The sequence below is a fragment of the Centruroides vittatus genome, unplaced genomic scaffold (assembly GCF_030686945.1).
Source record: "Centruroides vittatus isolate TY-2023 unplaced genomic scaffold, ASM3068694v2 contig_2156, whole genome shotgun sequence".
NCBI lineage: Eukaryota > Metazoa > Arthropoda > Arachnida > Scorpiones > Buthidae > Centruroides > Centruroides vittatus.
Genome location: NW_027121344.1, coordinates 212742 through 239279, shown reverse-complemented (window position 1 = coordinate 239279; position 26538 = coordinate 212742). Strand labels below are relative to the sequence as shown.

The 26538-nt window shown below is 34.4% G+C and overlaps 1 protein-coding gene across 5 annotated transcripts in view; it reads right to left on the bottom strand.

Annotated features, from left to right (window-relative positions):
• LOC136970746 (sprouty-related, EVH1 domain-containing protein 2-like) overlaps positions 1-26538 on the bottom strand; it is a 52877-nt gene that overhangs the window by 11688 nt on the left and 14651 nt on the right. Inside the window, exons 3-6 of one of the 5 annotated variants that reach the window (XM_067265201.1) lie at positions 21711-21797; positions 15840-16020; positions 8207-8375; positions 4725-4757 (exon numbers count right to left, since the gene is read on the bottom strand). In XM_067265201.1, coding sequence (XP_067121302.1) covers positions 4725-4757; positions 8207-8375; positions 15840-15986 — 349 coding nt within the window. In that variant the 5' untranslated portion in view covers positions 15987-16020; positions 21711-21797. Of the gene's footprint in view, positions 1-4724; positions 4758-8206; positions 8376-15839; positions 16021-18377; positions 19694-21710; positions 21798-26538 lie in introns of those variants that run through there. The other 4 variants (XM_067265198.1, XM_067265197.1, XM_067265200.1 and 1 more) reach the window with 4 other exon arrangements.

Sequence of the window (26538 nt, the reverse complement as noted above, 5' to 3'; positions counted from 1 at the left end):
CACACATGTAAAATAGCGTACTAACTAAATAAAGATGGAAAACTCGCCCAGTGTTGATTAAGAAAATGCCACTTCATTGTGTCAGTATACCAAAAAAAAAATACTTAAGAGTTGTTATATGAGTATCACCATCATAGAAAATGGTAAAAACAGTCATCTGTTACACCTATACTTAGTTGTACACATCACATTGTGTTTAGGAACATTCGGTGTAACATAGTGACATCAATGGACATAGTGATCGTGTAGCTGATGTCAGTTCCCTGTGTGGATTTGCACATTACAAGACATTAATGTTTACTCAATTGATGTAATTTGTTAGTGCCAGGAACTCGACCAGACCAGAGCTACTATTTTTATTCACCACCCTGTATTACAACAATGCAGGTGCATCACTACTTCAACTCATTCATTCAGAGATGGAATTCTCTGCTTTGTAATACATTACAACCTTGCACTGCATGCATTAAATTACACTTGATATCAAGAATTTTATAAAGAAAACTGTCTGCTAGTTTATCTTTACTAATGTCGTCTTGGACATCGCAAAATAATCACTCCTGGACAGTGCTTCTCTGGCAGTTAACAGACAACTACCTCATTCAAGACATTTCCATCAACTCATTTTGGAGTACTTGGATGTCCCTTTGGGAGGCGACCTCAATAAGGACTCAGATGTTCTTCACTCCTACCTTCAACTTGGCAGGGTTGATATTTTTTATGGTGTCATGGACTGCAATTGCTATGCTCCTTCACATCCTTTGAGTGCATGAGGAAAATGTGTTAAATGGCTGCCTTTCCAGGATCACGTCAGCCTGGCTGGATGCTAAGATTGGGCTGTCCCCTCATTCCTACTAGGATGCTTTCTTCCCATTTCTGGTTCTCCAAAGTGGTACAGCCCATCCAGTGCATGATGGGCCTTTAAGCCCCTCTCAAGATATAAGGAAGTTGGCCTTATGCCACAGTGAAGCTCTGCCAATCACACTTCATGGTAGACACAGTGGTGATATTCAAAATAGTTAACAAAGGGTTCGCTAGCAGAAAATTTTTCCCTGACAATCACCAACAAACGAAATGGAAGTTTTGGCTAGAAATAAATACAATACCTTTTCTTGCAATATATCTAATAATCAGTGGCGTATTTGGAACGTAACGAGCCCTGGGCGAAGAACAGGTAACAATAGTATATTAGTGCTGTCGACTGGTTTTTTTTTTCCAGGGAGAAAAATTTTTCACCCCAAATGGCACTGCTGATAGTAGACAGATGTCATCATCTCTCGAAATACAATATCCTTTTTATTTCGCTGTCCATAGCCCGACACGTGTTCCACAGCCATCTTGTATTATCTCGGCACGTGAGATTGTGGGGTCTCTCTTATGACTGGATCTAGTTTCAAGAACACTCTTGAATCGATCGCGATTAAACCTCGTTTCGGTTGAGATTAAAACAGTCGAGAGAGATCGCACCAAGACAGTCCCCGACCTTGCTCACAACCTAGATTGAAATGCTTGGTGCGAATGGGGTATAAGACTCTAGTTTAGTAGTATTACAAAGTATAATACGTATATTTTAATATATTTTAAAAAAAAACAAAACCACTGAGAAACAAGGTTCGGAAAACCGAAAATTTTAACAACGGGTTCGGCTGAACCTGTGCGAACCCGCTGAATATCACCACTGGGTAGACAGCAGTCAGTAGCATCCTGTAAGTCACTACAGGCACTATCCTCCTGGCCACCATCAAGACTTAGGCAACGGGAGTACGACTCCTCACCCCACTGGCTTCAGCATGCAGGCTGCGACCCCTACACCAGCACTGGGTGTGCAAAGTCCAGTCTTCCTTCCAGGAAACTGCTTCTCCTTTACCGTTAGGAAGGAGTTTAACATGGCTTGTGTTGCAACAGGCTTGGGCAATATCAACTGCATTCGTCTGCCCATAGTGAATGCAACCATTGAACTTGTGTCACTGAGGAGAATGGGGAAGTTTGTGAAAGTGTGTCTAGAGTTTCAGAGGGTAACTGTCAGGTCCATGTCCTCCAGTTCTCATACTGATGCAGTGTTTGAATCCAGGACATCCAGTGTTATAGCATATCCAGGCCCACAGAGGACACTGGGAATTTCACCTGCAAGTACAGCAAGTGGGGGTCATCTTGTCAGTGAGAGCAGTGTTGATCGAGGACAGGGAAACTTGGGCCAGGCTGTGTAGTAGCGCGACAGGGATCCCTACGGTATTTCAATGGTGCCCATCAAGTGAGGTCCCACAAGGGGCACCTGCTTGTGTTTTCACTCCTTATCGACAGGGTTACCAACTTGCATCAGACATACCCAAACAACTACACTCCACTTATCTCATCCAAAGACAACACCTCCCTGGGAATCCTGTTCATAGCAGCTATAACAACCATCCTCTGGCATCATCAGGCTTACTGAGGGACCATCTTGGCCCTCTTATTGCCAAAGCCAAAGCGAATGACCGTACCAGTCTCCCTTCCGTTTTCATGCAAGTCTGCATGCCACTACGTCAAAGTGCAGCTCTGATTGCCATTCGTCCGAACAGGGATAGGTTCCAGTTTAGGGAGATGTTTGAAACCCTGTCAGAAGCTGCGGCACACGGACAACATGCTTCACTAAGGTCTGGTACACAGACTCAAGGCCCATGGTACTTTGACACCCTGGAACCTTAGGCCTGAATCTAAAAACTCCATCAATGGTAAAACCAAAGTGGGATCTTCGGATCCTCTAACTCGCTGCCTCTTGCCACTAAGTACCCCCACTGGTTCCCTACTTTGGAGGGTGGTGATACTAGCAGTTGGCTTCTGTGTTTATCATCAAATTATGTGTGTTTCTGTTAAACTGCTGAATAGGATTACTTTGTGTACAATCCTATAATATGCACAGAACGAGATGTTAATTTTATCAACAAAACATTTTCATTTTGAAATAAAATACCATAATCAATTATGATAACACAACAATATTGACATTTTCCAAAATATAACTTCAAAGAATTCAAACTACTGAGATCCACAATACATTCTACATTTAGCAAGGAAGAATCTGAAAGTTTGAGATAAATTAATACAACTAGACTAGAAGTTCTGTTATGGTGACAAAGAACAAACACCAAGTTTTATAATTGAAAAGACCCATTATCAAATTTATAAGCTTTGAATGTCAATGTACTATATATAAATGTTCAATTACTAGCACACATTTGAGCAATAATGTTAATATACACAAAAAATCAAGAATTGTGAAAATTTGTACAGCATGTTCCCAGTTAATTTCACAAATTTCAACAAAAATAAATAGGTAATTATTGTTGCAAGTACATCTAGTGACAGATCAAGAAGGGGGTTAAATCAAAATAAAAAATTACTGTATAATTAATCAGGGCCTTTTATTAACAGGAGTGAGACAAATACAATGTGAATAACATCCAAAGTGGATTTGTATCCACTTTGGATGTTATTCACATTGTATTGAGAGCTACAAGCACTTAGCTAAACCTCGGATCTATCAAAGTACATTCAGACAGTAAATCAAATTTAGGTAGATGACAAAATACATAAGAAAACTGCACATATGCAATGAATGTTAACAAAATGTTTGAGTTCATCTGCACATAAGTTTACATTTTGGATCAAATTACTGCTTGCCATTATGACATCGTAGCTCTTATTTAATTCAGGAGTAATGTCGTCATCAATATAGACCCATACCTCACAAGCACCATACGAGTAAGCATTATTGTTACAGGTAAAAAACCAAGGTCATAGACCACCTGGTTTGTCCTTCTGATCAAATTAATGAAACTAACAACAACCACAGTTCTCTATCCAAGTTCCTTCATTCTCTGTTTTTCAATACATCTAGCATAAATCTTGTATGAAGTGAAATTACAGAATTATGAAGTGCATGGTGTATGAGAATTTAGCATTAATATGAATATGGTTAAACACAAAACAAAATGCCACTGTAATCATTTTTATATTGTGTTAAATTATGAATATAATTAAAGCATTGTACATTTATATTTATTCCTCTTGTAAAAACTGATTCTTATAACTAGTGAATAGTGATTAATAATAGCTTAAATTTAACATTTCTACTGTTTATATCGGCACTTCCCAAATTTTTTAGTTGGGTCAAAAGTCATAATATAACAACCAGTCAGAGATGACACGACATTTTACTAGGAAACCAAAGCTTATCACAACAATCTTTGATAATATACTAAATACCGGTTATAAGAAGTCTGTCAAAACATCAGTTCTTGGGACCTTCATCAAATAAATTTTGTTCGATGGGATAATGAAGTCTTCCTATGGGGAAACTGACCTGCATTTAGATGATAAGCATGTGAAGATAACTAGAAAACTCTTGCAACCGGCACATTAGTCAGGCACAAACTCGATCCAAACTACAGTTGTTCAATGTTTTTATTCACTGATGTGTCATATCAAATGTTGATAATATATCATTAATAAATGTAATTCCTAATTCACAAACTTTGGTCCAGAACCAAAATTTAGTATATCAAAAGATCGTGGTGATATATCAAATATAATTTAGCTCATAACCCATCACAGGTCACAATGCAGTTGCTCAGGAAATGCAGATACAATTAAGAATGTCTTACATCATTCTAAAGCATGCAAAGCTAAAGATAATTGATATTTCAGGAATTAATTTTAATTAAATTAATATAAATCAAACATACTGGATTGTTGAAAGACTAAGAACATCATGTTAACTTACCATACATCCAGGTAAGAGGAAAAAAAATAATAATTTACAGTTAAATTTCAGATCATTATATTAGAGAAATACTGATAATTAAAATTAAATATATTTATTCATTATGCTTAAATATAATGAGTTAATTTGCTTTGACTAAGATTATTACATCTATAAATATGTAAAATATAATTAATTAAAGTATGCAAACTTTTGTTATAGAACATTAATAAATAACAGCACTAAAATTTTCAGCGGAAGAAGCTTCATCTATAAATTATCTCATTTGGGAAAGCATAGTTTAAAAAATAAAGATAGAAATTAGATAAAATGCAGAAAATATCCCAAAATCTGTAGCCTCATTTAATTGTTGAAAGAAAATAAAATACATGCAGACATTAAAGCACTTTACTAAGGCATAAATGACATTTTAATGTTATAAATTTATTCTTTAATATAAGCTTCTACAAACAGTTTGTGAATTGCATGCAATTCTTGAATGTCAATAGTGTGGCCTACAAGACATCTTACATCACTAGAATCTTTCAATAATTAGAATGTGGTATTGTCATATCCTATTAATGCTACAATGTTACGTCGCTATGTTGTCAACTCTTATTCATGCCAACTCCTGAAACATGACTCTCAGAGCAGTATATTTGGCTATCCTCAATATGCATGCTCACAGTAAATATCATTAAATACATATGTAATGGTGTTTAAGTAAACATTTAATGTAATCTTTCATGTAGAGAGTACAAGTTATTTGTGGCAACATTTGTCCATGTAGAAATTTGAACTGTTGTATCGAGCAACATTTATCCAAGTGAAAAGATTTGCAAATCTGAACGACCATCTTATCTAGTTTAATTATCTCCCTCACACAGCTCATTGTGAAAATGCTCGAAATTCTTGGAGCTCTCATTGTATCAGCTCCAAGAATTCATATCTAAAAAGAGCATACTGCAAAGCATATATTTTTCTACACTACAAGAATGACAGGTACAGAGAGATGCCTGAATTCTGTCTCATTGATATATCAAATATATCTTTTAATATGTGAATTACATGTAGTTTTGCATGTCGCCTGCAAGTCAACCAAAAGTCTGAGTTTGTTGACTGTGAATAAAATAAATCTATAATTCTTAAAGTTTACTAGGTATATTACCCACAGACATGTATGATACTGTTCTATGTTAAATCATTTCAAGTTATGAAATTTTAGAGTAAAATTCAGCTTTGTCTTTATAAACTGAAGAAATGAATGAATAGAAAATTGAACTTTTAAATTCCTCTAATCAAAATAATTGACAATTTACAGTATTAATTTAATTATTTTTTAAACTAATAAATTATCAAAGCTGTTATACTTGTCAGTAACTGAAATTTCATGTAAGTAGTAGTTTAATAGATTAAAGAACAATTTCAAGATGCCTATAAGACAATGATAATGTGCTCGAGCAAGAATTTGTGTGGGGCATTATTTTTAAAACGACTCTTGAAAGCAATTTCATATTAGAGTTTCTTCAATCTTTATGCATAACACCATGCTTAGACACCAGATACATTCTTTGCAACACAACTCATGCCTTTATCATTACACGAGACACGAGAAAAACATTTTAACAATTATACATATTTAAGAATGGTAAACTTACAGACAATGCACAACTTTGCTAAGTGATATTGTGTTCTTGTAGTGCAAAAAGGGTAAATTACAACAACTTCTATCAACAGTAAAGAAATGACTGCTAATGATTTTCATCAATGTACAGAAGTTAATTCATTGTTAAACAGAAAATATGTAAAATTTAATACATGAATTCCATGTGACGACCTCTCACAAAAGCAACAATCCTAAAGAATTTTCCTCACTTCCATTTAATGGATAGCTCAAAGACAAATTCAGTGCATGATGGATCAAATATAAATCCTATATGCATAGCAAATCTAGATTTAATAACATATTAGAATTTACTTTAGGGTGCTGTATAAAAAAATTTTAGGGGAAAATTGAGATGTGTGGAAAGTAGAGGAAAGAAAGATGTGGATAACTTCTACTAACCTGTTTTTATGGAAAATTTATATTTGTATGTATAAGAATTAGGGATCATGTCTAATTTTCACTAAACGAAATTCTTGTTGGATCAAAACATAAGGAATGAGAAACAATTCAGTTTGTCTCTGACTGGAGTTTTGTCAGAAGCTATACAGAACTGTCAGATGTCATTGTCTAACCCCACCTAGAGTCTAATGGATCAGGCTGTTGCCAAATCTTAATTAAAAAAGAGGGTGGTGAAAGGAAAGGCCAGATGTCCTTCCTGTCATCAACTCTCCCCCATTAAAATGAAACCAAATGCTTTTAGTAGTATATTCATTCTCAAAAATGCATGATTTTGTCATTAAATCTTGCTTGTATCCGTTTTTAATCTGCAAGTGGAATAAAGTTGAATCTTACTACACTGTCATCAATTCTAAATATTCATTTCTCCACTTTGGTTAGATTGTAGTGTGTGCTTTGAAGAAATGAAAGAAATCTTTGAATAAAAATGAATTTTTATAGAATAAGGTGTGTTAATTAAGCTTATATAGTGGATTATGTTACAAAATTCAAATCAACATGAGGATAAAGTGAAACTGCTTTGTGAGAATGGGAGAAAGGAGAGAAAATAATACTAAAATGGCTTAGTGTGAAACACTTTGCCATTATGTTTGAAGCATTTCTATTAGTATAAAAGTAAAGTGGAAGAAACTCTGACACTCCTAAGCTTCCAATTCTGAAATTTACTGTGCCGTTAGTTGCAATAATAATGATTTGAGGTCAATTGTGCAAGGTGCATGTAAATTTCTCTGTTTCATTTCAAATATAGAGAATAATGGTGATGAGAATAGACATATTCTCTTCCCTTTTCCATTTCACAAAGTCTAAATTCCATGTATTAAACATGATATGTAAGATAAGAACATTACATGCTTTTGTGTGTCTCAAATATATATGTAATTTAGAAGGGAACAAAATAATTATTCAGTACTGCACTCTAGTATACAGAACCAGTCATAATTATATCCACTACAAACAGACTGAGCTACATTTAGATCTACAAGCACATAAGAGAGCTGTGAAATCATGTTTTTCAACCTACACTGCCCATTATTGGGTTCTGGATCAAGTTCAAACCCACATCTTCCACCATTGCAATGGCAAAATTTCTATGTGGAAGCAAATCATGATACCAAATATAAAATCCATAGGTCATTATTACAGCATGTAATTACTGTGTCTGTTGTAAGATAACCCAACAATTATACAATATCTGTTTTGTCCATATCAATGTCATTGTTATAAATGCCTAGCGGCAAAAAAAAAGAAATTAAAACACAATGATTAAATTCAGCATTATAACATGCAAGATAATCTTAGAAGTAAATGGTTATGGTAATACAAACATGTTAGAGACTACTCACCATCTAGTAAATCTTCCACGGCTATCTTGACTCCTTTGTCGAAGGCACGTGCGTCCGCGGCCGTCTGAAAAGTCAGACCAAACTTTTTGTCTCCGGTACGCCAATGATGAAAAGTAGGCATGACTTTATTATACTGGAAATCCTTTTTAATCGTACAGCTTAAGACAACCTGTAGTAGTTAATTAAAGTTTATGTAAAGTTTATTAAAATATATAAAAATTAAACTTACAGTATGTCATTTTTGCATGCAAATATTGTCTAACATTAATTTTTAGCAACCAAACACGTTTTAAGCATATGTTCCGAGCATTTTTTAATAGAAAATAATGATAACGGGCAGCAAAAATAAGTTAAATGTATAGTAAAAATATCAGAGACAAGATGCTCCCAGAGGTTTTAAAACTATTTCATTGCCATTAATTACACCCAAGAGACCTAATTCTTCAAGTAAACAATACTTTAGCGAAATAATTGGTTTATTTATTTCTTTGTGACCAAACATGACTATATAGATGCAAAATCGTAGGTTATTTATAAGCAAGAACTTGTACATCTCGCATTCATATGACAACACATCTTACAGACAGACCTACACTGTTAATTAAATAACTAAATTCTATTGGGTAGCCTAATATTAGAAACAAAACTATTGCATGTCATTAAAAATTATAGCTTAAATATTACTTTGTTTCATTTTGATGTTTAATTTTTCTGTACGTTAGTCTATTTTTCATACCAAACGGCTTCTGTTACAGAAATTCTATTGCTTTATCGAATTTCATATGTAAAACAGATACATTCTAACTGAAATTGAAGTTCACGTTTTGAAAGCAGCTTGCACTTTGGCATTTAATTTGTATTTTCAAAGCTCTCTATGCTTCTGCTTTAAAATAAAATTCATTATACAGAAGCATTATTCTTCACAAACACATACACACACAAATGCTTGGTAATCTAAAAAGTAAATGCCTTAACTAACAGTTGCATAGCTTATTGACAAATTATGGGGCAGCAAAGAACACACTGTACATTAATATAGACTCATCTTTACAAAACTGTCAAAAACTATGCATTAGAAGTCAAATTAATAAAAAACTAAAAGGTGTAAGGCAACAAAATTAAAGCAATGTCAAATGTCATTGACTACTGCTACCAATTGCAGCTTTCAATCTTGACAATTAAATGGGCAAATGGTTAAACCTGTCTTAAATAATGCAATATTTTATATCAAAATTAACACTACAATCATTTAAAGACTACAATGTTCATAAATGCCACTGTATTTGAGAAAATGCCTGGTTAACTTTAAAACTACAATTCCTAACTTCTACTTGTCAAAATTAAGTGCTAATTATGATTTTTTTAGCCACATAACTTCTTTTCAGAGCCTTAAAGTACGTACAATTCTTTCTGCGTAGTGAGAATTGTCAGTACTTGAGACTAATATTCATTGATTTACCTTGTTGTAAGTCAAAATGCTCTGAGAATATGCAGTCTTGGTCAATTTAAAATGAATTATAATAATAAAATTATACATATATGTATATAATTCTTGTTTATTCAGATGTAACGTCTCAATAATTCATCGTTTAAATAAAACTAGAGCATTACATCGAGAACAGATTCGAGTAGAAGTAGAGCGACAACAATAGAGAAGTATCCTTATAGGATAATTAAGGAAAATTGTCGTAAAGACGGACCCAAACCGACAAGGAAACTAATAGTAGGAAATAAGTGCTACAGAAAACACTGACATCAAATGACATGTAGATATATTCAGGTAAGGAAAAGGATATCTGTAATAGAATAAGTTATGAGCAGTGAAGGGCGAGTGCATTTCGAAGGTGTCTTAACCCGTACAATGCATAAGTCAATGCAACAGATCACTAGATACAAAAGATTTAATTTCAACTTGTGTTAATGACAGGTCCAAATCTCGATTTTTTTCCATTTTCACATAAACTAGGAAACAAATTTATGCATTTTCCTTCACAAAATACACATTTATCTGTATCCACTCCCGCATCGGATGTGAGACAGACAGAAAACAAACTCGCCAGAAGATAAGAGGAGGAGTTCAAACTACCAAGCGCAATCTCTTCTTACGCAAACACGGGAATGCAAGGCAAAGAAGTTATCACCGCACTTAAATTCATGTATTTTTCTATCACAGAATCACTCAAAAATGTTAAGATACTGCAACAAAAAGTAAAGAAAATGTAACGTTAATCTTCTTACATCACCAAAATTCATGAAAATACATGACTGTTAATAATAAATTATAGAATAAACATTTAACATAGAAAATATTACTAAACAGATATGAAAGTAATCGGAAAGGAAGATATCAATCGTTGCAAACTGTTCTGGTGCGGAAGGAAACACAAATATTGATAAGCCGGTAATGAGTTACGGAAAGAATTTCTAATAAATTAATATATGTTATGCGTGTGTGTATGCAACAAATACAGATAAAATTGTAAAATATTGTAAATTCTATTGTTTTTTTATCTATAGTTTGGGTTATAAGCGCTACCTCAAAGGATATTAAAAGTTTATTATTTGTTTAAGTAGATAAGAGCTTATAATACAAACAGTAAGATAAGATTTAATTTTCTCTTTATGTACTCAACACAACTAAATCTTTTCTTTGCGAACTGCAGTGATTTGGCATTGAGAAAATTTTAAAAGTTCTTTTTAAACAGACAGATTCCAATGTAAAATTTAACATGCTTGGACTATTTGATCAATTACTAAACTTGTAATTAGCATCTTTTGTTTATTAAATTTCTCAATTTTTATCTTAAATAGTACAATGATGCTGAGGAAGAGCTACGAGAAGCTGAACAAATGAAAGACGAAGAGCTATAAGAAGACAAACAAGCAAAAGATGAAGAACTTCTGCTTGAATGAAAGATGATGATACAAGAAAAAGGAGCTGAGCTTGACAACAACTTGAGAAGCTACAATTTGGGAAGAGAACTGAAGAAGCTGCAGATCGAGTGCTGTAAATCAAGCTTTACTCAATGTCCTCACCGCTGATGATCGCTTGCATTTGTCTGTCGTCGTCTGCTATAATCATTTGTTTTCTTGTATGTTAAAAATGTACTTCCATTTGTTTGCTTTCTTCTACTCATTTTCATGATCAGGACCAAACTACAACTCAAGCTTGTATCTTGACCCGACTTGATACTTTATGTAGACCAGTATCGAAGAAATTGATTAATTTGTCGACAAACAACTGATCATCTTGTACATATTGTATATAATTGTATTTATGTTACAACTGTTTACATTGTAAGTCTCAATGTAGGAAAGTAGCCTAAATTGTATTTTTTGTAAAGTTTGTTTTGTTAATGTATGCTGAAGCAAGACGATTCTGCAAACCCCTTCCCCTTCATCTCCTAATCTTCCATCTAATCTATTACTACTACTTTTTCTTTCATTTCTTTCAGGGCTAAGTCAGTCAACAAGATAGACAACCCTCTTAATCTTTCTCTAATGTAATGTAATGTAGACCAGTATCACAAACTGAAGTTACATTCCTATAACTACAGCTTTAATATAGTATGGCATGCAAAAAAATAAGGAATTTATACATCATGAAATGAGGGTCGTGAAGTGAGATAGTAATAATTGTTTAAGCTAATATGAAACATCGGTTAAAGATATTACCCAAGAAAATAGTATTTTAATACACCCTTCGACATCTCAAAAATAAGTAGATTGACCGCTAATAGACGTCAATTTGATATTGTAAACCATTTTGGCTAAGAAACTTGGCCAAATAAAAGGAACTAACTTCATTCTACTGCAAAACGTTCTCTAATTGTCTAAATTTTCAAGTATTAAGCATTTCCTATAGTTGACCACATGTTTAGCAATTCACTTTACACACATTAATGCATTTTTTTTTATACTAAAAAACCTTAATTTATGTACAAAAATGTTACGATAGTGTCTTTATTACTAGACTCAACGAGAGTCACAAGTGAATAGAATTTCAGATGTATTTCTGTAAAGATATGAAAAGAAATGTCATTTAACACAAATTTTAATGATTATTTAAGAGAAAAGTAGGCAAATTTCTTTTAAATCAACATTGAATATTCTAAATCTGGTAGCCATTCTTGCTGTACACACAGAAGCAATCTCTATTTGTCCCTAAATTCCATAGCAATTTAAATTTTTCCCCACTTATCCTGGATATTGTATTGTTATGACAATTGAAGATCATCAAAAAATATCTGATTCTGTTGTAAGGTAAAGTTCAGAAATTTCGTCTTTTGTGAGATCCTAAAATGAACTGTTGTGTTTAATCTGGATTTTGAAGAGGTCATAAACTCACACCAACTGGGACATCCAAAACAACTTCATTTATAAGGACTTTATGATTCTGTAGCTTATACAATTATACAATTAGCTTATGCCTTTCTTTGCATTATACAATGCAAAGAAAGGCAACAGGAAAACATTTCTGCACCCTATCTACAATGGATACTGTCTAGTAGGGTATCAATATGGGCATAAAATGCTAAACTGCAAGTTTCCTTTATGCAGAATGCATGGTCTATACTAACAAAATTATGGGTACTGTAGATTTAATGGATCGACTTGACAGATAACCTATAAATTCTATTTATACCCAAGACTATCTCTGTTTAAATCTCTAAAAATCAATACCACTTTTCCTCATAAACAAGGAAATAATTATCATCATCTATAAATTTAAGATTATTAAAGAGTAACATTTTGTACATAATTTCTTTACATATATATCCATTTTACAAAATACTTCAAAAAGTTTGTGAAAACTTCCTTGCTCGATGCTCAAGAATTGCAGAATCAGCTTTGAATATCTCTCAATAATAGACCAATAAAGATCTGAATCTTTATCTTTTTTTAAAGCGGCATCCAAGGAGATTCTGGTGCCAAGCGCGACATAAAAGATAGCCGAGAACATATGAAAGCTTGGGAGACTTTGTAGGTGAGCAAGACAGCAGAAAGGTTGGGCAGTTGTGACAAAACCTACAACTGAAAACAATGACAAAAATCAATTTGACAGATAAAAAACAACAGATTACATTCACAAATATAGTAACAGAGTGACTTGTTTTCAGAGTAGAATCAGAAGTTATATATTCATAGTTCCCTCCAATTGTACAGCAATTTTTAAGCATTGAGTGGTGACTCTAATCTTAAGTTGTAATAAACACCAATTTCTTCTTTATCAACGGTCTTTCTAAGCTGCGTGACTACACGCTGATTATTTAACTTGGTCCAAGTGGCAGTCAGGTTGTTCGAGACAATTTGACTTCTGCTCTGAAGTCAATATGACTTGCACAAGTGCTTCCCAAATTAGAGGAAACATTGACTCTGGTAATATACTATTGAAGGATTCAATACTTCTCAGTCTTCTCTCTAGTGAAAATGTATCACTTACGCAGATTACAATTGATGTTTTGGGGTGTTTGTTTGTTGCTGTAAGTCCATCTCTATCAAATAAAGGTAAAGGTTAAGAGTAGTTAATCATAAAATGTGTGAAGATAAGTGGGATATAGTCACAAAAATCTGCACAAATAAAAACTTTATTTTCAGACAATAATTTCTAATGAATTCATTTAAATTTTATTCTGTTTCATTATTTTTTTTTTATCAGAAGTTTGATGTTAAAGTAATTTGTTCTCACTTTGTTCAAAATTAACTTACATAATCAGCAGAATTTTGCAATTTTATAGATATTAGATGCATCCGTATGGATGCTTTTTATGCAACTATTTAAATGAGATTAATAACTGTAAACAAATGATAACGTAACGCAAACTTTGGTTAATCTCCATCATCATCTTATGAATATAAACTTTATAAATGTATTGCTTGATGGTCGCAAAAATTCACGTTAAAATATTCGAGTTAATCCATGCTTTACAAATATTTTAAACAGCAGAAAAATTTTGCTGCATTAACTGGACAATAATGGTGTAATCTAGCAACTTCTGTCTTCATTAGATGTTTATTTTATTAAGGAGGGGGTGGGAGAATTACTATCTACAGAAATGTGAATTAAATGTCAACGGCAGACTCCACTCACATTCGCAACTGAGATAAGAATTCTTCTACATTGCCAATAGCCTTCGAAACAATCGACAAAGAAGCATTCAAAAGTCGACTGGTTCATTTGGCACCTGCCACTGAAGTAAAAGATTCCATTCAATTCTGTTTCAAAGACATTATGGTGTTCGGTTTTTTTTCCCTTCCTAATTTTCTGAACGCGTCTATGGACAATGCCACTTTCGCCCTAATTACGATCATGGCGACAATTAACATAATTATTTTAAGCCGGGTTGGTTAAGTATTCTAGTCTCACTATTCTTTGCTAAAGAAAGAGTTAACAGTTTTGCTAGTCATTGCCTTTGTTGACTAATGTATGCACAATTCTATTGCATGACAAATGTTATACTGATTTTATAGATATACTTTATACTCGGGACTTACTTATCGAATGCAATTTATTATAAATATAACACACTTAACCGACGACTTGCTTGGCATAGGCAGTAGGTAATGGAGTAACACCGATTAAAATAGCTTACACATGCCTGAATTTTCACTATTTTACATGTTAGCCTTGTTTGTTTACAACATTACTCATACATGAAAAAGGAAAGAAAGTCGTGTAGTAAACCAAGTCTGGATTATCAAGTAATAATCAACTGATAATGTTAGATACATTATCACACTATAACCTGGCTAATTAAGCATAGACATTATGTAATTTGAATCGAAGGATAAGGAGGAGAATAAAGGAGTAGTGCACTTTCAGCATATGGAAGAATATTGACTTTTTCCTCTTCTCTAGAAGTCACCACTCTTTAGGAGTAAATTGACGAAGAAACTGAAGATGACGTTGCGAGTCTCAATACAAGAAAAAAAAAAAAAAAAAAAAAAAGAGAGGAAGGGAGCCAGCGCGTTAAAGTCGACCACACCTCAAATAGGACGGAGACGGAGGAGGAGTACATATTTTCAAACGCGGCAATGTCAACGACCTCACCCCCACCTATCTCTCCAAATCGTCCCGCGGCAAACCTTGGCACAACTCCCACATCCGATGCGGAAAAAAGAGAACGAGTGAAAAAGAAACGCCAGCTGAATGATCTTAGTACAGGTTTCACATAACCGCACAAAAAAGGGAGAAGCAAAGGAGGGGAAAAAAAAAAGGCAGTTGAGAGATGCAGAAAGGTATGATACGACAACATTCCGAGTTTATTAAAAGTGCCAATTTGTGGAAAAATATATAAATATACATAAAGCAAACTGGAGGATTTTTGGAGAGAGAAGGGAGGGAGGAATGAAAGAGACAGAAAGAGAGAGAGAGAGAGAGAAGAGATGGATTGGCAGAGGGAACAGGAGGAGGAAAAATACAGCAATAGAGGAAAAGGCAACGATCAATGAAAACACCATGAATGAAAAGAAGAACAGGAAAACGGAGATGGCGTGTTTATTGGCCGGATACTATCGCTATTGTTTACTACATCCGACACTTCCGGATGTGTGCGAGTGGTGGACGAATTTCTAGATCCACCCCCACCTTCTAGGGCTAGAGAAGAGAACACAGAAAGGGTGAAAAACTCACCGTTTGATCCGTTATCCTCTTGCCATAGATCAGATACTCGTGCTTGGCATCTTCGTCGTTTGGTACTTGCCTCTTGCGGACGGATACGAAACTTAATCCGCCTCCGCCCATTGGAACCCAACCTCCAGTCGAGTCATCCCTGGTCATGACCTGGGCGCGGACACGGACCAGGCAATTTCCACTGAAAATATAAACAAGTTACTCAAAAGTTACGCGCGTAACGAGTGAACGAACTTCGCGAGTTACGCGCCAACTCCGCGCTGCTTTACACCACCCCCGCGCGCCATTTTTCTAGTATTGTATCGCGTTGGATGGCGCGGAAACCCCCCTTCACACCGAATGGTTTGGGCAAAATCGCCCGTTTCCTGTTGCTTAGCAACTACTCCGGGAACACTTTTAAAAATTAATATATATATATATACACATATACACACACAAACTCCTTTCTATCCCCCCAGCGCCATATTTTTTTCTTCTTCCTCCTCGTGTGTTTCAGAATGCAGGACGAATTAATTTGGGACTTCCTAAATAACTTTGTGTATACCAGGATGTCCTTAATAAGGACCTAACACTAGATAAATCGTCGAGTTTACTACCTTCAAAATCGCTGGTTAGAGTAAACAAAAAACGGCCAGAACCGGAAGTGACGTCGACATATATATATATATATATAGAAGCGGAGGGTCAGGGAAGTGGGTGAACTCGACCATTTTCTTTTCGGTTAGATTGCGTGGAGGATGCGCTCACGCGAAACAATCGTCGAAGGTCAGGGCCATCGTCGTGTGCACCTCTTCCTCGAGAGGAAGACTAACCCGGGGTCACGTGACACCGACGACTCTTCCTTCCCACACACAAGCATATACACCCTCCCAGCTCGACTTAAATTCCACACAATCTGCATACCACGTTACCACTTACTTCCACTATAATGTCATTTCTAGTGTTATCGAGTGTCTTCGTAAAGTTAATACACGCATACAATTGGTTTAAAGTGTTACCATCAGCACTAATTTGCCTGTAATGAGTTACAACCCGCATGAACTCCTTCCCCACGCGCACACGCTGACCTTACCTAAGTTACGTTCAGCGTAATCCATTAAAACAGAGCTACACTAGACCAAGATAAGGGTGTAGTAACCTACGCGTGGGCCGCAACGCGTACAATAAACTTTTTAAATCGCTGAAAATACTGAAAACACCACCAGCTACCTACCCCCTTGCGAATAACAATACATGAAAGGAAAGGCCGTAAATTAGGAGACCAGATGCGAACAAAACGCTGGAAAACTTTATAAAGAACACAGGACGCCAACACAACACCACCTTTTTTACGTTACGTAACACGTAACGACATTGTTGATACACAATGATGCAGCACGATCGTAACGAGGAGCTTTCCATTCATAAAAAAGAAAAAAATAAAAACTTGCATTGTACGACGGCGTAGCGCGATGATGAATACATTTCTAAACACGTCTTTTGTTTGTTTACGTCACCCGAATCGTCACCAGATACTAATTAAGTACTAAAATATAAGGTTAAGTACATTTATACACACATCTGATGGGCGTCAGGCCGATAAAAATGGCATTTTTTAAAGAGCATATATATATACTTAGATTTTGCAAATTATCATTTTTTTCCCCTCCCACCCTGCTCCTGTGACGTTTTTTTCTTTTCGTAGTCTTTTTCGAGTTTTTCCACCCTAGACATTTCTAAATTTAGTGTTTCTTTAGAAATAACCTAAACATAAATATACATATTTTGTGACTGGGCGAATTTAATAATCTGTATCTTTACGGTGTTTTAATGGAGTATTTTACATGTTTAGGGAGATAAAAATTGGCGTTTTGTGTGTGCAGAAGTGTGTAGTTTTTAGCACGTATCGACCGTAAAGTGGAGCATACGCGTACGCTTGCAAACCTAGGCCCGTTAACGCGAGCAAAACCGTGCAGAACGGCGCCCAATTTGCATTAGGTAACGTAAACAAAAGCAATTGGCAAGTGGCAAGAGGAAAAGAAATGCAGCAAACAACCCTACCCCTCCGCAACACGTCGAGATAAACGAGGCTCGTGTTACGAGCAGCCACACCAAACCAGGATATACACTTAATTGGGCCTCCCGCACTTCCTATACGTACGATTAACGTGGATGGTGGGGCCCTAGGCCCTAAGGGCGCTTGAGCGTAAGCGAGTTTTCGAACCAACCTTCACACTGGTCGATTGAACGCGCCTAGTAGTGTTTTCATTCATAAAATCTACCCCATTGACAACCGTTCGATTCGAGCGTGCCGAGGGCCACAACGGAGGTGTACATGGGATCCCCACCCCCGTAGACCCTCGAACGGGCCCCCAAAACGCTCCAAAATCACCTGAAGTTTGGTGTTTTAGAAGTTTCGATAGGTGCAGTTCGTCAACTGCACACAACCTTCGATGGAACCTCGGTCGGCCATGCTTAGCTAGTCCGCAGCGATACGCCGAACACCCCTTTTGTGTGACGATATATACAAGAAAAACACAGCCACGTAACAATACTTACTCTTCGTAGCTACCTTCCGTCATTTTCTTCGTCTACCAATTCCATTTTACTGTATTTTCACCTCGAAAAATCGATAATAAAGATCGACTTTAACCGAACGAAGTAACACAACTCGAACAGGAAACCAAATCTCACCCTCGTGACGTATCACTCCTCGTTCGTCACGTAAACCCGGCGACACGGGACACTACGAACAAAACACTACACCAAAAACACCAGAAAAAACACGTCACACTCGCCGCTAGTGTTCGATATACGAGAATTAATTCCGTCGTACGCTTAACACTAGGCCCTAGAGTTCGATTTCACACAACGGCGGAGTGATACCGAGCAACGTCACAGTAGCAAGTAGTTCACTTATGTTAATGAGATTCGGAGTTGTCGACGTCTCGTCCGACTCGTTACAGACGTTACGTTGCGAGATCGACGCGTTGCGCGCCACTTCCGAGCGTTACGCGTAGCATCATCTCGGTTTCTCTGCGCTGACGACGCGTAACGCTACGTAATTTCTACACGGGAAGTTCGATATTAACATTTTGCATCCCTATTGGTCGGTTGGTTGCTCGAATTTTTGCCGATTTTAATATATATTTTGAATGGAGAATCGATCAAAAATCGAAATGTTATTCGATTTTTGATCGATCGAATATCAAAAACGGTCCTACAAATTGCCCAAAATGTTACTATATTTCGAATATTTCCCCACCGACGATTGGTTAATTCGCCTGGAATTTTTGACACCTCCGTCAGAAAATGGCCCATTTCTGATATATTTTTTGGCATTTTGGGGCCAAAATTTGGACATTTTGGTACAGGAGTGTCAGTAATTTGTTTTACAAGTCAATTCTGTAAAGTGGTCTTTCAATTTTTGGCAATTTTCACTCTAGATTTTCAGTGACACCTAGCATCGTAAATGATCAGAAACTGGCCAAAAATAACGAATATTTTGCCCCAAAAAACATTCAAAATGCTCGAGAACATGCCCAAAATTCTCAGGAAAATGACCAAAATACTATTAGAATTCGAATAGCGCTGTAGGAATAGTGTTAATTTGCGTAGATCTATCTCCTCGATCAAAATTGGCGTTTTTGTACTTTTTTGGGCTTTTGTGGGCCCAAAATTTTGATATTTTGTTACAAAATTGTCCATAGTTTATGTTACACGCGAATTCTGTAAAGTGGTCCTTGAATTTTTGGCAAATTTTCTACAAACTTTGAGTGACGCCAAGTAACGTAAATTCTCAAAAAATGAGCAAAAATAATGAACATTTTGGCTCAAAAAACATTCAAAATGCTCAAGAATATGCCCAAAAGGCTATAAGAGTTTGAATATTGATATAGAAATAATCAAGGATTGTGTTAATTTGCGTAAATCTGTTACATCCACGATATAAATTGGGTATTTTTTGTACATTTTTGGGCTTTTTAGGCCCAAAATTTGGTTATTTGAATACAGAGTATACAAAGTTTACATTAAACATGAATTCTGTGAAATGGCCCAAACATTTTTGGCAATTCTTAATAAATATCCTTTGGATAAAGGCAAATATTATACATGGAAATATATTGAAAAATTGGAGCAAAATATCGAATATTTTGACTCGTCAAACGTTAGAAAAGCCTATTAAAGTGCTTAAAACGCTGCTGTAGTTCCTAAATCATCTTAGAAACAATCATAATATGGTAAATTCGCGAGAGTTTTTCATCAACCCCAATAAAATCGGGTGATTTTGTCTAAAAATTTTGCGCTTTCTGGGTCCAAATCTTGGGAATTTTTATGCAGACGAATCAAAGTACGACATGAAGTTAACACAGAGCAAGTTCTGTGTATTTGGTCCTCAAATTTTTGGCTATTTTAACAGTACATTTTAAACGAAACTATCCCTATAAATGCCAAAATATGGGGCAATATATTAAATAATTTGGCCTACCAAACACCCGAAATTACCCGCTAATGGTTCTAAAATACTACTATAATACTAATACTAACGTTTTTCTAACCTTTTTATAGTAACTAAGAAGAAAAAAATGAGACGACTTTGTACAAAAATTTTGCGCGTTTTGGGTCCAACTTTTGGAAACTTTTGTGCGGAGGAGCCAAAATGCAATGTGAATTTAACATCGGGTAATTTTTGTGAATGTGGCCCTCGAGATTTTGTCAATTTTATTTAACAATATTTTAAACGCAACTAACTACCTACACGTCCAAAAATCAAGCAAAATGACATACTTTTTAGCCTCCAAACGTCCAAAATTACTCCCCAAATTGTCTAGAATACTACTATAATGTGAATACTGCCATAATTCTAACACCAAAGTAAGAAAAATAAGTGAAAAACTGCAATTTTGAGACGTGAATTCTCCGTCTCTGGCACAAAAAGGGGAAGATTTTATGTCAAATTCGACGTTCCGGTGATTAATTCTAACCCCCTTTTGTATTGCAGAACGTACTTATGAGGTGGAGATTATATAAAAGTAAATTCTGTGAACGTGTTGCGTGTGATCATTCATTCATCATATCATCACACGGCTGCACCTGTACTTGCAGGACGGGATAAAGTAACAAAAGAAAAATGGTAAATTTCCCTTATGTGTGTGTCAAGAGAAGCTTTTTGTTTTCGTTCCAACTTTCCTTATTAATTTCCCAAGCTGTGCATACAAACACAGCTGTACACACGTCAAAAATTCCCTCCTTTCTGCTCGTTTGTACAACTTGTTAACGGTGTTTGTGTACAGATAACACGCGTGTAAACGTGTTTACAACGCTCTGAGATAATTAAATCGCAAGTAATTTACCCTTAAAACGCATTCCTAAGCGTACAATTGTACCTAATAGAAGAACACAAAAAATTTGATTTTCTGGTGTGTAAGACGTGAAAAACGAGTGTATTTTTCCGTAATAAACGCTCTAAAGTTTACGTAATAAGCATAATACAATTGTACTTAAATATAGATTGTAAGGCAGATAATGTTTAACTCGTTGTACACAATATTTGAGTATGTAGAACGGGCTAAACGCGTTCTACGCTGTGTAAATGTGTACAGAACTAAAACTGACACTTTCCTTCCTACTACAGTTACGATTATTGTACAATTACCCACATTTTTCTGCGTAGAAGAGGGATTTAAACGGTATTTTGAGGGGCTAAATTTACATTTACTCCTCAACTGAGTCACTTGGTAGTGTTATGTGGAGTGTGTGATGCGTAATATAGGTTTAAAATATGTGTTTAGTTAAGTAAAACGGAATTTTAAGTGATTAAAGTAGAAATTTTTAACGTTTACCCCCCCTTTAAACATGAGAAAGTCCCAATGAGGAAACGTTAGAACTTACCTAAAAGCCAACAAAGCGTATGACCAACTTAATACTTGCACAAATTATGCATTTATATATTTTTCTACCTTTTGTTAACCCCAATTACTGAAAAAAATGAAAACATAATTAATAGAAGTTAATTTTTTACATGTTAAAGTAAAATTTTCAAGTAAAAAAAAAAAGAAAAATTGATTAATGGTCCAATTTTAGAAGCCCTAAAAGCTTTTATACGATGATTTATGCTAGTAAATATACTTTTAGACCATATTTTAGATGATAAATCATCAAAAATCCCCAATTTTAGTGCACTTAATTGAGATTTCTAAGCAAAAATCTCCCAGAACAGGGAAAAAATAATAGAAATAAATCGTAAGAAACGGCAAATTTTCCAGTTTAAACGCGAGAAAATGTACTTTAAAACATGAAAATTAGCGTTTTAAAGGTGTTTTTTGGACTATTAAACATTACAAATTTACAAAAATCCCCCTCTAAACATCATTTTAAGCACATTTTCTACGTTAAAATATTGTTCAGGTAAAATCGTCAATTCTCATTCTTGTAGATAATTGGATTTTTTAGATGATAATTCCATCACCATCATCGTGTATTTTGCATTTTTAAAATCATCACAACCTCTAAATTTACCTTTAAAACATTTTCTGAATAAATCTTTGATTCATAAGCCACAAAAACAGTAGTATTTTATAAGATCGTTTTACCTAATTTCTAGCTTTAAACCTGATAAAATTTAAATTTTTATTGAATTTAGACGTTATTTTGATTAAAATTTCATTAAATTTGCCATTATTTTGCTAATTTTTATAAGATTTTATCAAAATTTCGATTATGTTTAAGTTAAAAACGCAGAAATAACACGTTATAGAGACGTTTAGAACCGTAATGTGGTTTTTGTAGTAAAATTTGTTTTAATTTATGAATTATTTTAGATTCTTTCATGTAAAAATTATTTAAATTTTAATTTTTAAAACTAGAAATAGATGCATTTCCTACGCGGAAAATCCCCTAAAACCTCTGAGAATTTTAGAAAAATGCGTGCGATTCTTCCATAAAACTGTCTTTTCAAGCTAAAAAATGGGACAGAAAATCATCAAAATTTCATAAAACGTATATTAATTTTCACGAAAATTTTTGTATTTAAACGATTGTTTTGCAATTTCTCGACGAATTTAGGAACTTTCCAAGCTGAAAATTGTCTTGAAAAACCGGAAAATTTGGTTAAAATAGTCTTTTTAACTTGCAATTTTTCTGCTTTTCAGTGAAATTGTCAAGTAAAAAACTCTAAAATTCTTCAAATTTTACTAAAATATCGTATTTTCTAGAAAAATTTCTCATTTTAACCCTCGTTTTTTTGTTGGTTTCCAGCAAAAAACGAGGGTTACAACGAGAAGATCTTCGTAAAAATTACGATTTCCAGCAATAGTCTTTATTTTAAGCAGAATTTCTAAACAAAATTTTGAGCTTTGAGAAAACCGTTAAAGACCCTGCTTAAACACCAAATTTTCAAGAAAATCTTTGAAAATATCAGGCTTTAGAACTTTATTAGATCCAACCAAGATCATTATTTTCTTGATATTTTTCAGGCAAAATCGATTTTTTTTTTCCCTTCAATTTAAGGACGAAGATTCCATTTAAAAATAGATGATATGCTTTTATAGTAACGATACTTATCCTCCTTTTGTTTGAAAGAATTGCTTCCTTTTATTCAATCAAGTGCGTAAGAACAGGACAATAAAAAGGGGCAATTTGCCATTTCGTCACAATATAAAAAAAGGTCAAAGTTCGCGGTGACGAATCTCATTCCACGTTCTCGCGCGCTTCTCTCGCGAAATCGTGTCAAAAATCTTTCGATTTCTCGACGTTTCCATCCCCTTCTTACGGGATTTTTTAGCAAGAAAAAACGTTTGTTGCGTGCCGTTCTGCTGTTTAAATAATAAACGTTTATGCTGTTACAGCGGCGAAAACGTCTGCTTTTCTCTTTAGTTTTCCACGTTTTTCACACATGCTAATGGTGTAAAGCTTACAGCAAATTACTTTTATAATGAAAGATCTGTATATTTAACATTTTTCACTTTATTTTTAACGTTTTCCAGTCTATCAAATTACATTTCCTACGATTGAAAACGTCAAAAACTATAGAAGTATACGTTTTTAACGTTTTACAGTTTAAAATCTAATTTCCCAGTCTACAAATTATATTTTCTAACGTTTTCTTACCTCATAAACTATATTTCTAGCGTTTCCTAGCCTACAACTGACACTATCAAACGTTTTTCTAGATATAATGTGCAGTTTCTACCGTTTCCTAGAATATAGTTTATAGTTTCTAACGTTTTCTAGCAGAGCAGTTGTAGATTTTAATGTTTTTCCTGGTGTGCATTTTACAATTCTTAAGGGTTTTTTTTATAAAAAAACTTATACTTTGTAACGTTTCCTCATCAAATTAAGATAAAATCTCATTTTCTAACCACAAATGTAACGATTTTGAACAATTTTGCTGTCTTAATAATACAATTGAAGAAAAAAGTTTTTTCCAATAGCCTAAAAATACAGAAAACTTTCACGGTAAATTTACTGTTAAACACACATTTTACGCATAAAATTTCTATAAAACACGAATTTTTACGCTCTCTAACGCGCGAATTTAGTAGCATGTAGAAAGTTGGTGGTGTGTTTAAATTGTTTTTGATGTGTTTTAAATTGTTTTTATGCAGGAAACTAACTCTTTTGACGCTTTCTCGTGTTAAAATCGAGCAAAACAACTTCCCAATTTCCCCTTCAAATCGCTAAATCTACCTGTAAAATGTACAGTTAAAGACGTAAACACACTAGAAATGGATTTAAAAAAGACAAGCAAAACGTGGACAAACTTCGCGGAAAAACACAACTAATTAACATATTCGCCCCACCCAAGGTCATCCTGTACGAAATTACTACGGTAATGCACGATCTTAACCTTAAAAGAGAGGATTTTGGGTGGTGTTTTGGGGTAGAAAAGTAAATTTTTGAGTAGAAGAAAAGCTCAATTTTACAAAACACAGCTTATAAATTAATGATAATTTCGTATTTTTCTGTAGAAAAATTGCTCGAGAGTTCCTGGAAGATATCAATATCTCTGCATCCCCGCCTCGTCTATATATACAGAGACAGCGAGTCGAAAATAGAATCGTTGCAGACTTAACACGATACTTCTCCAGTTTTTAGTCAAATTATCATCATAAATATAGATTTTGATAGTTTATTAAGCTCCTAACACCATCTAACTGTAAAAATCCCCACCGAAATTTGCCTAATTTGCTCCTAAACTTGGGGGGTTTCTTTGACAGATTTCCCTATTTTTCGATGAGTTTAGTGATATTTTTTTCTGTACAAGACCTAGATATGCTTCCATTTTATCTTACGCTATGCTATTTAATAAAGTTATCTTCTAGAGAACTCTCTTCACAACTCTCAGCCGTGTTATAATTAGAATCTAGAGGTTTTTTGGAGGTTTTTCTACCATTAAGAAAAATGTGGAACAGTGTCAGAGTATTAAATTTAATTTTTTTGCTGTTTGTGTACAAGAAAATGTTGATTCTGCGAGGGGTTTAACGGCGAATTTTTCAAGAAAACTTGCGTAGAAGTAGGTTTTTACAGAAAACTTTTGCAAAAACCTTATTAAATTGTGTTTGAGAACGTATTTTTTCTAAAAAAGATAAGAGTGTAAGAGCGTAATTTATCAGAAAGAAGCCTAAGAGTTTGTCGTATAGGCGCAAATTATTCCAAAAACACGTATCTAATGGCATAATTTATCAAAAAAGCATCAAAATATGTTGTCCAGGAGCACATTTCTCCAAAAAAAGCACGCAAAAACTACGTTTAAAAAGCGATTTTTTAAAAAAATTGTGTTTTAGGAGCGAATTTTTTTAAATAACACCACATGAAACAATATCAAAGAACAAAAAACTAAACAAAAATCAGTTTTAAGAGTGAATTTTTCCAAAATATTGCTGTTAGAAAACAACATTTCTAATAAACTCGCTATAGAAGAAGCTTTAGAGAGAATTTTTAAGAAGGGGAAAAAAAAGAAACAAAATATAAATTGCTACTTTGATGAATTTCGAAGAGAATTTTTCCAAAAATACTGCAACTAAAAGTGATTTAAGAGGAAATATTTCAAAAAATAACTACAATTAGAAGCAATTTAGGAGCAAACTTTTCCAAAAATACTGTAAATAGAAGGGGTGGTTTAACAGCTAATGCTTCAAGAGAAAAAAAATCGACGATTAGAAAGAGTTCAGCAGCGAAATTTTCCAAAAATATTACAACTGCAGGGGCTCAAGAACGAATATTTCATTAAAAACAATAATTAGGAAGGGTTTAAGAAACAATTTAAAAAAAAAAAAAGTCATAACTGGAAGGGTTCGGGAGCCAGTGTTTAATTAAAAAACTATGGACAAGAAGGGTTTCAAGTAAAATATTCAGAAAATAATATAATTAGATGGGTTTAAAAGTAAGTATTTCATTTAAAAACAGCAACTAGGAACGGTTTAGAAGCCAAATTTTATAAAAAGTTGTGGCTGGAAGGGTTAAGGAGCCAGTATTTAATTTTAAAAACCAGAAGGGTTTCAAGTGAAATTTTCCAAAAATACTACAACTGGGAGGGTTTAGAAGCGACTATTTCAGTAAAAAGCAGCAACTAGGAAGCCCAATTTCCTAAAAAAAAATCGTGGCTGGAGGGTTCAGGAACCATATTTGATTTAATAAAACAGGTGATAAGGAGGGATTCAAGTAAAATTGCCCAAAAATATTATAACTGGAAAAGTTTTAGAAGTAAATATTTCATTTA